Consider the following 16,491-nt stretch of genomic DNA (forward strand, 5'->3'; position numbering starts at 1 on the left):
AGGCCACACCTCGTCCAGGCCCGGGGTGTTCTTGGGGGCTGCACCCACAGGTGGGCACTCCACGAGCCTGCAGTGGCCCCGCTCGGCCAGCAGAGGAAGGTGGCTGCCTGCTCAGGAGCCTCGGGCTCTGGCAGGTGCTCTCCCGTGAGCGGGCTGAGCCAGAGAGAGGGCGCTGAGGTCAGTGGGATGGGGCAGGTTTTATTTTGGGTATCGGCAACCTGCCCCTCGGGGTGCCAGGCCCGTGGTGCAGCAGGACAGCATTGGGCAGGCACTGCCGGACGGGCTGCGGCCGCCGAGGACCTGAGACAGGTAATCCACACCCTGGTCCACCTGGCCAGGCCGGGCTGGGGTGGGAGGAGAGGGGGGCAGGGCAGGGCAGCGCCCCCCCTGGGGGCTGGAGGGGGGCTGGAGACCTGGGGTGGAGGCACGGGACGGGGTGGCCCAGCCCGGGTTGGGTGGGGGACTGATCTCAACTCCAGGAAGAACTTGAGGGCTGATGGGGCAGGGCCTCCACCCGGGGACAATAGGAGCAGGGGTGGGCTTCTCAAGTCTGCAAAGCTGAGCTGAGCCAGGGAGCAATGAGGAGGCTGTGGGGGCCCAGTCTCCCCCAAAGAGTTGGCTCTAGGTTTCTGCAGGGGTGACCCTCAGGGTGGTGGGGAAGGGCAGGGGTCCCTCAATCTTGGTCCTGGCCCTCGGTGTGCACGGTTGAGGGTGGCGAGGCCCAGGGACCTTGAACCTCGAACCTCGCCTGGTAGCCCTGAGCTGCCCTGGGTGCCCGTGCCAGTGCCAGCCGAGCTCCCCGGTCAGCCCAGCCCATGGGCTCGGGCTCTGCCATGCCCCAGATAGAAGCTGCTGGCACAGCACTTCGGGGATGAGCCTTTCCCAACCTGCGCAGCTGCCGCCCCACACGCCCTGGGGGCTTCTGCGGGATCTGTAATAGGTTTGCTCTGTGCGGGGCTGGCATTCAGTGCCCGGAGCAGGGGAGCAGGAGGGTGACGGGTGGGGCCTCTCAGGCAGTCAGAACGGATGGCAGAGGGCCGGCACCCAGGCAATGGCTCCTCTGAGCCTCTCCACCTCTGCGGTGGGCAGGCCCTGACCCCCAGGTTCTGCAAGGCAGGGGCTGGTTGTCACCACAGCAGAGGAGACAGACCCTGGGTCCTTGTCCCCGAGGCCGGGCCAAGTGCCAAGGAGCCCGAGAGGGGCTGGGCTGGATCAGGGCTGAGTGGCTGGCTGCTTTCCTGGCACTGCCCACCCTACCCGCCACTCGCCCCTCAGTGCCGTCCACTCTGGTCCCCTCTGGCCGTCCAGTGGGCCATGTGGCTGCCTCTGCCTGCTGCCCTCGGCTAACGTCTCGCCCAGCCAGGTGGACAGGAGTGGCGTGTCCCCTGGGAGAAGCTCCCCAGCTGGCAGAGCACAGCCCTGATGCACCCTCAGAAGTGGGCCACGGGCGAAAAAGGTGTGACATAGCTGATTCCTAGCACCTCCGAGCTGCCCGTGTTCACGCTCCCCTTGGGAGGCAGCAAGATTTTGACCACGAAGACTTTGGAAAACAGGTTCTGAGCAGACCCAGGCCTCGAATGTCAAAGGTCTAGGGGGCCTGCTCTTCGAAGGGGCTCCCCTGACTCCGAGGGCAGCAGGGCCTCATGTTAGACCTGTGCACAGGCCGGGGGTGGGGGGTGGGCTCGGGAGGACAGCCCCACCCTCTCCCTGCCTCCACACGCGTGTCCATCCGCCCACTGCACATCCATTTTCACAGGTACATCCTCACCATCACTGTCTGTTTCCCTCCCTCCCTCCTTCCCTCCTGCCTTCCCCCCTTCCATCGCCCATCCATCCACCCACCCATGTGTCCACCCACCCACCAGCCATCCACCCACCATTCCATGAAGCAGGCATTGATCTGACTGCCTCTCCATCTCTTCTCCTGTCTACTCTCTGCACAACTACTTTTCTGCCCATTGACCTCTCATCCTTTCTGCAGACCCACCCATCCACCTGTTCTTTATCTATCCACCCCTCACCCAAGGATTCAACACCTCTCTTTCTATTTATACACCAATCCATCCTTCCACCCATCCCTCCATCCACCCATCCATCCATCCATCCATCCCTCCATCCATTCATCCATCCATCTTTCCATCCATCCATCCAACCACCTAACCATCCACCCATCCATCCATCCATCCAATCACCTACCTATCCATCCTTCCCTCCATCCCTGCATCCACCCATCATCCATCATCCACTCATCCATCCATCCACCAAATCTTCACGAGCACCTCCTGGGTGCTGGAATGGGATGACCCCAAGGTGGGTCTTGTACTCAAAGGGTGCACAGTCTAGGGGCACAGACCAGAAGTGCACACTGTTTCAGGGGCTGTAGAGTTTATAAGGGGCCAGTCAAGGGGCAAGTACCACAGTGGAAGAGGGCGACTGAGCCCCCAGCCATCACATTCACCCTGACTACCCTCAGAGACCCCAGAGCCCAACACACAGAAGGCCACTGGGCAGGACAGACTGTCCAAATCTGAAGGCCAGAGGCCTGGGCCCTACCACTGTGCATGGCGGATGGCCTTTCCGACGGGCCCTGCTCCCTGCCCCTCCCCCGTCAGTGAGCCCCAGAGAGCCAGCACGTGGAGACACCAGAGGGAGTTTACTGCACAAAGTGGAGGGCTGCAAGCGGGGCGGGGTTGGGGGGGGAGTGGGGGGGGCCAGTGCCGTTGCGGGTGTTGGTGGCTCTTGACACGGAGGCCCCGGCACGTGGCCTCTCTCTGCACTGGCTGCGCCTTCCCTGGGAGCTTGCGGCTTCTCTGGAGGTGGTCCTTTTGCCAACCAACAGCCAGAGTTCCTTTCCTCCCGGAACTGTGAGGGGCAGAGCTGGGGGTCAGAGGGAGAGGTTGGAGGGTCCAGGAGCAAGAGGTGGCGGATGTCGGGGGTGCATGCGGGCCAGGCAGACCATGAGAAGCAGCTTCTTCGGCAGGGCCAGTGGGGGGCGGGGGGCGTTCATCTGGCCGGCCTCTCCCCCGGGCACGTGGGTCGGGAGCCAGGAGGTGCCGCCGGCGGTGCTGCAGTCTTGGGAAAGCTGAAACACAGGTCGCGGGAGCATCAGGCTGCAGCCCGAGGAGGGGCCGTGGCTCTGCCTGTCCAGGCCTGCAGCCTCTCTCTGGTGGTCCCCGGCCTGTCCCCGGCCATCCCACCCCGCTCCCCCCACCCCAGGAGCAGCCTCCCTGCGGCAGCCCCCGAAACCCTGCATCCACCTCCGGCCTGGAAGCTTGCTTCCTGACACTGCGCTCTGGTGCCCTGGGCCCTGCTCGGGATTCAGGGTGGAGGGACGCTGCCTACTGCCTTTTTGCCTTTTTGCCAGCTGGCCTGACAGCCCCCCAGGCTAAACCTGGGGTCCCGGCCCCCCCTTACCGAGGTGGGCAGCAGCCCAGAGCAAGCCCCAGCAGACCCCTCGGGCCCCTCCCCGAGCAGACGACGCACTCCTGCCTGACAGAGCCGGCCTCGTGGCAGCAGCCCCCAGGCCTCCCTCCTCCCCCAGGCCGGCGGCCCTGGCTCGGCCCAGCCGCCATTTGTCAACGTCCTCGGGAGCACGCGGCGCCCAGAAACCAGGGCGGGCGGCTTGGCCGGGACCACCCCGCCGGGACGTCTGCGGGAACATCCCATTTAGCGTAGCTCAGCAAAAACTGCTCCCACCTCCCACCCCGTCTACCTCTGATGATGCAGCCGCAGCTTTCCCGAGCCTCTGGCCGCCACCTCTCCGCTGGCTCGCAGCGGACGCGCCTGTGGTCAGGCCGGCGACAGCAAGGCGGCCCTCACGCTTGCGGGCGGGCACTCTTCCTGCCCTCGCAGGCGGCTGGCCCAGCACGTGCCTCCCGCTTGGCGCCCGCCTGTGGGTCTCCCGGCCCCCGCTGTGCACACAGGCGGCCCCCGGAGCCAGGTCCCACCCCTCCTCCGTCACCCACGGAGCACCTCGGGCCTCCGTGGGCTCGTTTCTAAACCGGGATGATGGTGGGGCCGCCCCATAGAGTCACCCGATGCAAACGTTCATGCCAAGAGCGCGCCTGGGTTGGCAGGGCCCACGTGCTCAGGGAGCAGAGCTTCTGATGGTCAGGCTGCGGGCCCTCTGGGCCTGGGTCCTGCTGCGTGACTAGGGGCCGTGTGCCCTCCCACAGGGAGGTGGCCTGTGCGGAGGAGGGCTGGCCTCACGGCTGTCCCTCCCGCCCGCCCTAGGGTGCAGCGATGCTCACCTCGGCCGCCTCCATGGCCCCTGAGACGGCTGGCCAGTGCCCCCCGGGGCCCCCGGGACCCCCACCGCCACTGCTGCCCAAGCCCGGGAAGGACAACGTGCGTCTGCAGAAGGTCCTGAGGAAGGCAGCCCGGAAGAGGATGAGCAGCGGCGGGCCGCCTGCCCCGCCCGGGGCTTTCCGCACCTTATCCCCCGTGAGCGAGGCCAGCCACGACCAGGAGACCCTGGCCCCGAGCCCCGCGGAGGCGCCACGGGCGGTGGCCACCCTGCCCTACTCCCCCCACACCCGCGTCACCCACCACGTGGCGTCCCCCCTGCAGAGGTCCACGTTCTCCTTCAGCCTCACCCAGCACAGGAGCCTGGCTTCACACTTCAAGCCCACGGGGCCCCGGCTCGCAGCCCGGGTCCCAGAACCTGCCCAGTCCCCCTGCAGCCTTGCCCGGGTCTCAGGCCCCACAGTGAGGGGCACCCACATCAGCCAGGTGCACTTCCGGCGGGCACCATCCCCGCAGGCCAGGACCCCTGAGCCCTCCCCGATGGCCCCGGATGGTGGGCCTGGCGACCAGGACCAGGACACAGCCATCTGCCCTCCCGGGGCTCAGCCCCTGACCCCTGAGGTCCACACCCACTCACTGCCCACCCGGGTTGCCAGCCCTCAGCACGACGAGCCCTCGGCGTTAAGTGCCTCGGTGCCCAGAGAGGCCAGAGGCCGGGTGGTGGTGTCCATTGCCCCCACCTACCGCTCACCAGGACCCTCGCCTTACAGGCTGGCCTCTGTGGCCCCCAAAGCTGGGCACCGGGAGGAGCCTCCCCCGGCCGGCCCTGCCGCTGAGGCTCAGCAGGTCTCCAGCCCCCGCGAGGCCTCATCCCCTGCACCACCGTCAGGCCCCCACCTGTGCCATGTCCCCAAAGTCGCACCCAAGCCCCGGCTCAGCGGCTGGACGCGCCTGAAGAAGCAGCTGCTGGAAGAGGCCCCCCTCCCGGGGCCAGAGCCGAGCCCGGGGCACGCGGAGCGGGGAGGGACAGCCCCCACTGTCTCGGCGCCCCGGCCGTCCCCCGCCTCCCGGTCCTCCAGGATGTGGGACGCAGTGCTGCACCGCATGTCAGTGGCCGAGTCCCGTGGCGGCCAGGTGGGGCCCCAGGATGGGGTGCACACCCTGCCCGGCTTCAGCCGCCTGCCCTTCCTTTGCTGGCCTCGCTTCAACGCCCGGAAGCTGCAGGAGGTGGCCGCCCAGCCCCCTCCCGTGAGCCACCCCGTCCTGGTCCTGAGCCCCCAGCCCAAGAACTTCAATCGTTCGGCAGCTGGCTGGAGGCTCCAGTGAATGGCTGGGGGGACCCCAGGACCGTGGGGTGGACAGAAGAGGGGCTGAGGGTCCAGCTGGGAAGCCGCAGCCACTGAAGAGGGGAGCGTGGAGGGGCTGGGGGGTCAGGAGGGGAGGTGGGGTGGACGGGAGCACAACGGACCGTGGTGGGAGCTGGGACGCGGCCAGGAGCGGCTGGGATTAAGGAGGTGGCGGGTTTGGATGGTGTGGAGGGGCAGGGAGGGGTCTGCATCGGGGTAGAGTGTGGGGACTTCTGGGGTGAACTTTTGGGGAGACAGACCGTACACGAGTCTGCTCTGAGGCTGGGGCTGCATGTGTGACCCTGCGGGGCAGGGCCAGCCTGAGTGTCCGCACGGGGCTTGGGGCAGGGCGTGCAGGAGGTGGTCACCAGCGAGACCTGGGAGGGCCTGCCTGGGTCCAGGGAAGCTGCAGGCGGGGATCAGGGCCCAGCTGAGCCCCAGATGCTCTGGGTGACGAGCCCTGATGCTTGACGGGGTGAGCAGGATTCTGGGGCCCCTGCCCTTCCGCCGAGAAAGGTTGGGGGGATGAGTTATGTTGCCGTGCGGAGTGGGAGCGGTCGGGATGACTCAGTTGCGGGCACCGTGGGCTCCATGAGCTGCATCGGCGGCTTGACAGCCGTGCCTCCCAAGGACGGAGGCCTGACAGGTGCTGGGAGCCAGGTCCAGGCCCGGGTAGGAGCTGGCCCCACACCCCTGCCCCTTCACTGCCACCTCTGCTTCCCCCGCCTGGGTGCAAAGCTTGAGGGGGACTCGCTGATGGGGGACAGAGGGGTGGGGTCTCAGCCTAGATGCTGGATGAGGAGGGAGGTCGGAAGTCAGCCTGGCCAAGTGGGTGAGGGGGGGCTGTGGCCCGGAGGGGGCAGCGACAGGGACCCCAGGCCTCATGCAGCTTTGGGGACCCCCAGTCTGCACTCAGCTGGGGTCTGACTCGGGACACGCACTGGGGCTCAGACGGGGCAGCCGTGATGCGGGAGGGACGCGGAGGTGCTCGGGGGAAGCTCCAGCCGCAGCCCCGGGAGCAGGACTCAGAAGGGGAGGAAGCCGTCAGTAGGGGGACGTGATGGATGCTGTAAATGGATCCTGGGACCCAGGCCACTAATAAAAGTGTGCATGACCATGGCAGCGGGTCACCCTTCTGACTCTTCACCAGGTGACGGGGTGGGCGGGGGAAACGGGAGCAACTCCCCACTGGGGCAGGAGGGCGAGGGCAAGGTTCTGGCTCCTTGGAAACCCTCGGCCCAGTGCCGGGTGGGGACCCGCACTCCCGGGGCTCCGCGTCATCCCCTTCCTGCCACGCTCGCCCCGTGGTGGCCGGGACGGGCTCACCTGCCCGAGGAGCCCGGCTGGGGCATCACGGCCTCCTCCCGGGAGGGCGTCTGAGCTTCCCTGTGGGGAACAGGAGCAGGGCAGGAACCAGGGAAGGGCGGGGGTGGGAGGGGGCACACGTCTGTGGGCTGGAGGACCTGCAGAGGCGGGCTCTGGCCAGCTCTGAGGCCGGGCATTCAGCCCTCACACGTCACCTTGTAGTCCCTGCCACCACACACCCAGAGCGGCAAATTTCACCCACGACACATCACGCTCTGGCCGCTGCCCCTGACTCACCAAGAAGGACGGCCTAGGGCGCCGAGCCCTCATCCACGGGCACTTTCTCGTACTTCCCGTGTCCAGTGGCCACAAACTTGTACCTCTTCGGAGACAGGGTGCTCTGTCGGGGAAGGAGGTGGAGACCAAAGGTGAGAGGTGCAGAGGGAGATGGCGCTGCCTCCTGGAAGCCCCCCCCAGGTGCGCTGAGGGCAGCTCCCCTTCCCTCTCACCCACTGGACCCGCCCCCCCGCATCAATCACATTCCGACTCTACCTTAAGCGTCGCCGAAGCCTTGGGGCCTCCCTTCTTCTCCCAGAGGCTCCTCTTGCTCATGTCTCCAGCTACAATATCCTGGGGGCAGAAGGCGGCCACGTCTCAGGGGCAGAGCCCTGACTTGGGGGCTTGGAGCCCTGGTCACTTCTCCTGCCTGGCCTCACAGGGCCAGGGCCCCGGGGCCCGCACACCTGCCTCCTTGGGTGAGAGCCCAGGGGAAGAGGCCGGGAAGGGAAGGTGACACCGTCCATCCTCACCTGGCCCAGCAGCCTTCCCGCCCAGCCCTCCACAGGCGCCAGCCTGGCGACCCCGTCCCCCATGCACCACAGTGCCCCCTGCCCATACTTCAGCCTGGACGGTCTCACACTAGCCTTCCAGAGGGAGCCCAGCCGGGCCCCAGGATGGGAGCCCACCTTGCAGGAGGGGGACTTGGCGGAGGACTGAGCCTGCACCTCTCCCGTCTCCCAGCGGCTCTTGGTGCTTGCCACGGCCATGCTGGGCAGCTCGATGGATGGCTGGCGGGCTAGCTTTGGGGTCCGGCCAGAGGTCTGCAGAGGAGACAGAGCCCAGGACCGCTTTACTGGACAGCCACGTGGAACACATCAGAGAGGCCTGTGTGAGCCGCTTCGGCACACAGATGACGTCCTGTGTGGTTGCATTCCCCCAGGACTGCTTTTCCAACGCAGGGCTGGAAGAAGGCACCCTGGAAAAACGTGCCTTCCTCCCCTCGGTGTACTTGTGAAACACCCCCCTTGCTCTGCAGAGCACAGGTGATGGGTGAGATACGAGACAAATGTGGGGCTGTCCTCGTGCTGCTCCTGGCACAGGGTTGGAGGAGGAGGGGTTGAATGGAAGAGTGCTGGTTGGATGGAATGATGGTTGGATGGAGGGGAGTTAATGGGATGAAAGGGCATTGGTTGGATGGAGGGGTGTTGGTTGGAGGGAGTGGTGTTGGTTGTGTAGAGGAACATTGGTCAAACGAAAAATATCGGTTGGATGAAAGGACATTGGCTGAATGGAAAGACATTGATAGGATGGAGGGGTGTTGGTTGGATAGAGGGATGTGGGTTGGATGGAAAGGTGTTGGTTGGATGGAGTAGTGTCAATTGGATGGAGGGGTGTAGATTGGATGGAAGAGTGTTAGTTGAATAAAAGGGTGTTAGTTAGTTGGATGGGGGGGATGTAGGATCAATGGAGGGACCTTGGTTGGATGGAGTGGGTTGGTTGGATAAAGGGGTGTTGGTTGGATGGAAGAGTGTAGGTGAAAGGACAGGAGTTGGCTGGATGGAGAGACATTGGTTGGATGGAGGAATGGGTGCATGAATGGAGGAGGGACGCTGCAGAAGTGGCGGGGACCCGTACACACCTCGATGGCCTGGGTGTACTGCTCCAGCCGCTCGTCAATCGTGGAGATGGGCAGGGCTGGCTGGGACTTCTTCACACTGTTACTGGAGGAGAGGAGAAGGGTCATGGCCCAGGCCCCCTCACTCAGCTTCTATGCCCACCCTGAGCTCCTACCAGAGCTTTCTCGGGCCCCCAGATCTCCACCTACTGGGTCCCCTCTTCAACCCTCCCTTGGAGAACCCCGAGTCCTGCCTGGGAAGCAACCAGACATACCTCTTCTGAATGGAGCGGTTCAGGGACTCAGTTCTGTCGCTGAGCTGTGGAGGGCGGGCAGAGACTGAGCCTCCGAAGCCAGAGCAAGGCCCCCAGCCCACCCCTCCCAGCTGCTCCCACCCACCAGTCCCATTGCCCAGTTTATGCGTTTCACAAGGCTCTGCTGAGAGCCAGCCTGGCAGAGAAGGAGCAGGCTGTGCTCCTGTCCTGGAGCTGCCCTGTGGCTGCCTCTCTGGGACTGTCATTGGTCATGAGTCCGGGACAGAGGGCTAGGCTTTGGGGCTTAACCTACTTTGGTGCTGGGGCTCAGGGGAGGCGAGCCCGGTTCCGTCCCCTCCAAGACCAAGGGGCTGGGTGTCCTGCGCTGCTGGCATCTCTGGTGCTGGGAACAGAACGTCTGAGGTTACGGGGTCTGAATGATCGCCCCCTTTGCACCCCTCCTGCCCCACCTGGGACTGGTTGAAGGAAACACTTTCCCCTCCCTGGGCCTCAGGTCCTTTCCCACCCTGCCATTCTCTGGTTCTGGAATTCTCTACAGCAGGAGCTGGTGAGTCCGGGAAAGCGTTGTTCCATCAGGCAGGGTGACCAACCCCACCACCCTCTGAGACTGCGGGGGTGGGTGCTGGCTCCCTCTGGGCCCGTCCCACGAGGCCCGCAGAGCGTGCAGGTAGCAGAGACAGACGCAGCCTGGGGTCCGGGTGTGCCCAGACCCTCTGGGGAGACACCGGCACCTGCTCATCTGCCTCCTTGGTCTCTGCCAGCCCTGGGCTGCCCTGGACGGGTCCCTCGGGGCCTTTGGGCTCTGTGTCCTCTGTTCCCGGCCCCTCCTGGGGCTCTGAGTCGGGGCTCAGATGCAGCTCGTCCAGACAGACCCCAGCTGGGGTCAGCTCGTCGCCACCCTGGCTCCCAAAGGTGTACTGGAGGGGCCTGTGGGGGGGAGGGGGAGGCAAACCAATAGATCGAAGGTCATTTGATCACTTCGAGTCCCTTCCTGTTTCCAAGCCTCAGTTTCCCCATCTGTAAGATGGGCAGTCAGACCAGTTAAGCGCCCAGGAATCTCGAGACCCCAGCCTCTTTGGAGAAGTGAGCCCAAGGACCTCAGAGCCTGCCCTCTGTCCCCGGGGCCGTGTGACCAGTGCCCACTGCCCCATCCCTGCACGCTGAGGCTAGCCCTGGGCTCCAGGCCCTCAGGACCAGCCCCGGCCCGTGTCTTGCTTGTTGGTGTCCAGCCTGCTGGCTGGCCTCCTGGGGCTGGGGCTGCCTGGGCCCCCTGCTCCTGCCCTGCTCCGCGTTGGGGCGAGTGGGCCTGGGCGGCAGGTGGGAGCTAGGTGGGGTCTGAGGGTTGTTTGGGGGCTGGTCAACTGAGGGACAAGGCAAGGGCTGGGGTCACAGTGAGGACCGCAGCCCTGAGGGGCAGGGCTGACCAGGCTGGCTGTGGGGGGCGGCGGGAAGGCCAGCCGCTGGCAGCCTGCGCGACTCTGCATTGGAGCGGGACTGAACCTGGAGAAGAAGATGGGAAATTCTCGCATTTTCCATGATTTCAGGCCCCTTGGTGTTCGTGCCAGCCAAGACCCAGACCACCACCCAAGGTGGGCCAGGGTCCGAGCCAGCGGCAGGCTCACAGAGGGCCCATTCAGCTGGGCTACAGGAGGCCAGGCAGGTGCGGGGGGCAGGGCGGCCTGGCGAGAGCAGGAGGGTCCACAGAAGAGCTATAGTGCCCCCTGCTGTTGGGCGGCCAGTCGGGGACAAAGCGAACAGGGCCGGCAGGGCTGCAGCCGCCCCAGCACCAGTGGACGGGCCACCCTGCTGCCCCCGCCCCCAGCTCAGAATCGCAGTGTGTGCTCTGACCCCCAGAGACAGATGAGGGAAACCGAGGCCTGGAGGGCGGCCGTGGGCAGAGGGCCACGCCAGGAGCAGGGCCCCGGCCGGGCAGCTGGCTCTGGGCGTGGATGGGAAGGGGTGGTGGAGTGACGGGAGGGGTCTTAGCGAGAGCTCGGGGCTGCTTCAGGGGCCTTGGAGGGGACGGGAGGTGGCCCAGAGGGGCTCCGGCGACCCTCGAGGCCACAGGGCCCCGAGCCTGGAGCTCCCGAGCAGAGCTGGGCCCCTGACCCCGGCCTGTGGGGTGCTGAGAGCGGCTCAGACCCCCGGGGTGGGGGCGGGTGAGGCTCCGGAGCAGACCCCAGCCCAGGGCCCCTCCCCCTGCCTGCCCTGGTTCAGAGCGTCTGCACATCTGGAAAGCTTGTCCCCCCAGGCCGACTGGCGGCCGCACATCTGGAAATACCTGCTCCCCTCCGTGGGAATGGAGCTCGCTGCCCCGGGGGAGGAAGGGGCGGCGGCGGGGGCGCAGGGCCTCCCTGACGTCAGTGGGCTGCAGATGTGCTGATGGAGCAACAGCCCGGCCGGCCGCAGCTGGTCTGGATGGGGCCCGGGGGCCCTGGGGAGCCCAGGAACGAGATTCCTCCTGTCCCACCCGCAGCACCAGCACCCCCGCCGCCGCCCTCCTGTCTCGTTCTCTTCCTCCTTCTCCCGCTACGGCCATGGGGGCATTTTGGGGGGCCGCTGGGGGGGCGGGAGCAGAGGCAGTGGCTCGGACACAGGTCAGGGGGCTTGGACAGAGCCCCCCACCGCCACGCTTTGACCCCCACTTGCCTGTCCTCCTCCTGCTCCCCCTCCGGACTCGCGCCCCGAGGGGGGGCCCCACCGTCCGTGGTCTCCCCAGCCCCCCAGTGCTGCCGCCGCTGCTCTGGCTTCTGGGACCAGTCGCCGAAACCCTCATCCTCGTCCAGTTCAGGGGCCTCCGAGGGCTTCGGGCTGAGGCTGAAAGAGCAGGCACGTTCTTAGGGCTGGGCCAGATGCGGGGCAGGGGGCCGACACCCCCGTCCACACCGCCTCCCTCTCTCAGACCCTGGGCTCCAAGTGCGGGAGACCCCATCTGCCCCAGGGGCAGCACCCCACGGCTGGGCCGAGGCCCCCCCCATTGTCAGAGAATCCCTGAGGGCAGGATTGTGTCTCCCCCACAGACTGGAGCTACCTGAGGCCAAGATTGGGCCACACCCTATTAAGCCAAGGCTCCCCAAGAACAGGGCTATGTCTCCCCGCTCAGCCTGGGGCTCCCCAAATGCTGGGCTATGTCTCTCCCCCGCTGCCTACGGTCCCCGCGGGTGGGTGCTGAGTTTCCCTCTGCTCTCCTGGCTGAGCCCTGAACCCTGTCCCCCACGGCAGGCCTGTGGTCCAGTGGTCCCTGCCTGCCCCCAGCCCCTGCCTGCTAGGCTAGGGACCTGGCCCGAGGGGCCTTGACCGCTGCAGCACCCCACTCCGCCCAGAGCTGCTGACTCGGAGAAAATGGAACAAAACAGGGCCGGGAGGAGGGGAAGCATTATTGGAAAAACAGCCCAGCCCAGCTACAGCGGCCTCCTGGGCCCCGGCAGGGAACAAGCCGGCCCTCGGCCCGCCAAGTTGGATGTGGCCTCAGTGAGTCACAGACAGCAAGGACTAGGGCAAGGGGCTCGGGGGCCAGGGCCCCACAGCTGCGCTCAGAGTCAGTCCAAGCAAGGGGGATCGTTCAGGGTGACCAGGGCCTGAGTCAGGACCCCGGGAGGCTGGCCGGTAGGGGTTAGCTCCACACGTCTCCGGCCAGGTGTCCGGCAGACTCCGCTGGCACCTGGGGCTGCGACGACCCTCACCCTAAGGACACCCCCACCCCACCCCGCCCGGGTTCCAGGGCTGGGCCCCTCCCTCCTCGTCTCATCTGCTCTGGGGCCTCCAGCCCAGGGCCTGACCCCCAGAGGACCTCCCTGCCCAGGGGTGCAGGACAAGCGAGCTGGCAGCATCGGCTCACAGCTTCTCCCGCTCCAGCTGCACCAGGGACTGGCCTCCTTCGTTCTCATCCTGGGCCGGAAGCTGCCAGCCCCTCTCCTGCTGGCGCCGACCCCGGGCGCCATCCTCCTCATCTTCCACGCTCCACTGAGTGGCGAGCCTGAGGGACACGGAGAAAGAGTCAACACCGGGGCCTGTACCCCACTTCCCCCGTCCAAGCAGGCCCCAGCAAGGCCTCTCTAGGCCTCAGTTTCCCCATCTTTAAGGCAGAGATCTTGAGAGGTGGTCGGGAAAGTGTCCTCGGGTTGGGGGAGGTCCCAGGGCCCTGTTGGTCTCTGGACATCCACGTGCCTCCTGGTGATGTGGGGGCCCCAGTGTCAGACAGGCTTGGGGAAACCCCAAGGATGGGACCAGACCCTCCATCCTCTTCCAGCAGGCTGGATCCCTGGACCTCCTGGGAGCCAGGACACTGGCTAGTGTAGGTTTGGCCCCAGGCGGGGCCCGGAGGGTACGGGAATAGCCGGCTGAGGTGCGGAGAGCTGGCTGTGGCCGCCGGGCAGCTGGGGTCACTCGTTCGTTCTACCTGAGTCAAGTGACTGTAGCCTCGGCCACTTGGGCGCTGGTGGCCTGGGCTGAGGTCAGGCCAGAGGCGGCCCAGCTAGGCAGCCACGCCCCTAACACGACCATCCCAGCAGGGGCGATCCTTCCTGCCCCATGGGAGCAGACGGCGGCCCTGCTAGAGGACCCGAAAAGGGCCTGCCTTCAGCCGGGACCTGACCTCTCAGCTCACCCAACACCACCCCCGCCCCCGGCCCCCGTGCGGAGTCTCTCCGGGCTGTGCCGTCAATGGGGAAACTGAGGCCCACGCAGAGCCGGGTGCGGGGGACCTCACTCCCACACTTCCTGGGGTTCCTCCCTCGGGTCTACACAAGGTCGGCCTGAGACCGGGGGTCCGGGGCCCGACCACCCTGGCCCTGGTCCAGCAGATCTCAGGCTGTTGGCATCCGGTGGGCACCGCAGGCCTCGGCCAGCTGGCACGGCCTGCCTGCCCCAGCTCCCCCAGAGCCCGAGAGAGGGGTCCTGGGTCTCCGTTCTACAGCGCTCACTGTTCCGAGCTGGGGTCTCAGCCCCTTCCTGCCGTGTCCCCCGCCTGACCCCGCAGCCCGCTCCTTCAGGGCCCCCGTCCCCTGGCCAGGGTGGGCCGGCTCTGTGGTCTCGGCAGCCGTGCCAGCACATGATCTAATCTCTCCTAGGTCTCCTCGGAGCCTCCCAGACAAAAGCCAGGCCCCTCCATAGCCCCAGCTCGAGGCCCGCTCCCCCCGCGGCAGCCACACGGGACCCCAGCCACGCAAACCAAGCCGCCTGCTCAGCCCTCAGCACCCCCAGTCCGCCCCCCACCCCCGTGCCGCTCCTCAGAAGCGACTTTGACTCCCACCCCCTCCCCACCCGGGCCCCAGGGAGCCACTTAATCCCCCACACCTGGCTCCCATCAGCCTCCTGCTCCTGGCCCTCGGCTGGGGGCTGGGGGCCACGTCCTGTCTGGGGAGGAAGAGCCTGGGGTGATCTCGGGGATGTTGGGGACCTAGGGTCCGGGGCTCCTCCCCACCATGAGCACCAACAGCCCCTTCAGATGGAGGGCAGAAGCCTAGCAGGGCAGTGGGGGGAGAGAAGGTGCCCACAGCCCTCTCCTGGGGCAGCCTGGGGGCGCCCGGGGGGATTCCTCCGAGGGGCGAGACCGGCACTGCATCCCTTTCACTGCCGCGTCCAAGCTGCACTCGCCTATGGGTGTGTTGGGCGCTTGGGATTTTTTGGCCAATGTGTGGTGCTGGGTGTGTGTGCATGGGCCCCGGTGGGATGTGTGGGTGGGCCAGGTGGGGCCTCTCTCAGGTCGATAGCTCCTGCTCCCCAGACCCCTCCCCCAAGCCCCGGGGACCCTTCATTGGCACAGCTGAGTGCAGAGGCCACACGGTCTGGTCAGCCCACCGGTAGGGCGACGTGTCCCGACCAGCAAAGCCCCACGCAGGCCTGCACTCAACCACGCAATGCACAGCAGGCCTCCCTGGCACACACACACACACACCCCCAACACACACACACACGCACACGTGGCAGGAATGCACACGTGTACGTACACACTTTCTCCCGAGCCCAACACTCAGGCCCACGTGGGCGCACACACCCACACTCCACGCATGGGTCCCAGCGCCCCCCCCCAGGCACAGTCGTGCACACACGTGTGCACACGGACGTCCATGTGCTGACAGACTCGGGCAAGGGAACAAGGTGAGGGCAAGGTGGCAGGCCCAGGCCCCCACGCCCGTCCAGGGGGCCCCAGCACACTGTTTAGTGTTTTCCTGCCGTCGTCCTGACAACGCGCCTGGCCAGAGGCCAAGGCATGTTTTCTGAGAATATTACTCCTGCGGAGCTGGCCCCTCCAAGGGTCACCCCTGCTCCCTGCCATCTGCATGTGACCCCGAAGCCCTCAGGGGCAGGGAGCTCGGTGGGGGGGGCAGAGCCGGGTAGCAGGGTAGGGGTCCCCAGCGGTCTCGCCAAAGCTCCACACTGGGAGAGGCTGCGCTGGCCCCAGCCCCTGACCCAGCGGCCCAAGGACGGAGCCGGCTCAGCCCCTTTCCTCCGGGCCTCCTCCCTTCCCGCCCGCCTGCCCCAGGATGTGAGTAATGCGGCCCCTCCTGGCCCCTCCCATGACCTCACCCCCTCACTGTTCCACAGCTGGGTTTCGTTCTGGGAACTGAGAGGGGGGCGGCTCTCCTGGGGTGGGGTGGGGGCCTCTGGCCTGGGAAAGGCGCCCCCGGCCGGCGGCCCAGACCCCTTGGCACGCTCGGCGGAGCTGTCAGGATGCTGGCGTCGGCTGGCCGGCCCGCCCGTGGCCCTGGCTCAGCCCGTGCGCAGCTGCGAGGGATTTGGTGTTCCTGCACAAATGCAATTATCTCTTTCCTGCGTCTGCTCTGGCTCCGGGCGCGCCCAGGGTTCAGCCCCAGGGGCTGCTGAATGGGCTCTGCACCCCCCCTCCCTGTGTCACGCTCCAGCGTGGCGCCTCGCCCCACCAGGTACACGAGTGCGCACAGACCCCAACGGGCTGGCTATGGCTCCCTGTCCTCAGTGGGGCTCCCCAAGTTCAGGGGCTACCGCTGCTGGCCACGTCCACCGCCTACCGGGCCCCTCCTCTCCTTCCTCCGCAGCCCCCCAGTCTCCACCAAGGCTTCCATGGTGCCAGTCCTGGGCCTGGTCTGGCCCTCCCCGCTGTCCTAACCTCCTTCCTCCCCTGCCCTGCGGTGGCTCCAGAGGGGGCATCAAGCCTCGGTCCCGTCTCGACTCTGCCCCCTGCAGGCAGCTCACGGCCGCCCCACCTGCTTCTCGGCGCCTAAAGCTTTTCAGAGTTCTGGAAAGAGCTTCGGGGCTCAGCTGAGGGGCCGGGGCCCAAGGGAGGACGGCCAGGCCGGGCCAGGCCAGAAGTGGGGAACTTCCCCTTTAGACCTGCAGGGCACCCTCCTGGCCATTGTCCCCTGGACACCACGGGCAGGAGCTGGCTGGGAGGCCTGGGGAGCTGGGCTGGTCACCCAGCCGGAGCAGGGGGCCCCTGTCTCCCTGT

General features: G+C 66.7%; 2 protein-coding genes across 5 annotated transcripts in view; one reads left to right on the top strand and one right to left on the bottom strand.

The window, feature by feature from the left end:
- Positions 1 to 2,634: 2,634 nt before the first annotated feature.
- LSP1 (lymphocyte specific protein 1) overlaps positions 2,635 to 16,491 on the bottom strand; it is a 38,556-nt gene continuing 24,699 nt past the window's right edge. For all 4 annotated transcript variants that reach the window (XM_061202285.1, XM_061202286.1, XM_061202288.1 and 1 more), the window contains 10 exons: positions 12,904 to 13,041; positions 11,715 to 11,882; positions 9,797 to 9,992; positions 9,358 to 9,447; positions 9,066 to 9,109; positions 8,815 to 8,896; positions 7,862 to 7,996; positions 7,449 to 7,526; positions 7,194 to 7,296; positions 2,635 to 3,082 (listed from right to left, as the gene is read on the bottom strand). In XM_061202285.1, coding sequence (XP_061058268.1) covers positions 7,207 to 7,296; positions 7,449 to 7,526; positions 7,862 to 7,996; positions 8,815 to 8,896; positions 9,066 to 9,109; positions 9,358 to 9,447; positions 9,797 to 9,992; positions 11,715 to 11,882; positions 12,904 to 13,041 — 1,021 coding nt within the window. In that variant the 3' untranslated portion in view covers positions 2,635 to 3,082; positions 7,194 to 7,206. The remainder of the gene's footprint in view (positions 3,083 to 7,193; positions 7,297 to 7,448; positions 7,527 to 7,861; positions 7,997 to 8,814; positions 8,897 to 9,065; positions 9,110 to 9,357; positions 9,448 to 9,796; positions 9,993 to 11,714; positions 11,883 to 12,903; positions 13,042 to 16,491) is intronic.
- Positions 4,243 to 5,571, top strand: PRR33 (proline rich 33). Its single transcript, XM_061203909.1, has one exon. The coding sequence runs from the start codon at positions 4,243 to 4,245 to the stop codon at positions 5,569 to 5,571; it is 1,329 nt and encodes a 442-aa protein (XP_061059892.1).

This window comes from Eubalaena glacialis, chromosome 10, assembly GCF_028564815.1.
Source record: "Eubalaena glacialis isolate mEubGla1 chromosome 10, mEubGla1.1.hap2.+ XY, whole genome shotgun sequence".
Taxonomy (NCBI): Eukaryota; Metazoa; Chordata; class Mammalia; order Artiodactyla; family Balaenidae; genus Eubalaena; species Eubalaena glacialis.

What these genes read in the sequence shown, in the direction of transcription:
- PRR33 (XM_061203909.1), top strand. Translation starts at nt 4,243, where the DNA reads ATGCTCACCTCGGCCGCCTCCATGGCCCCTGAGACGGCTGGCCAGTGC.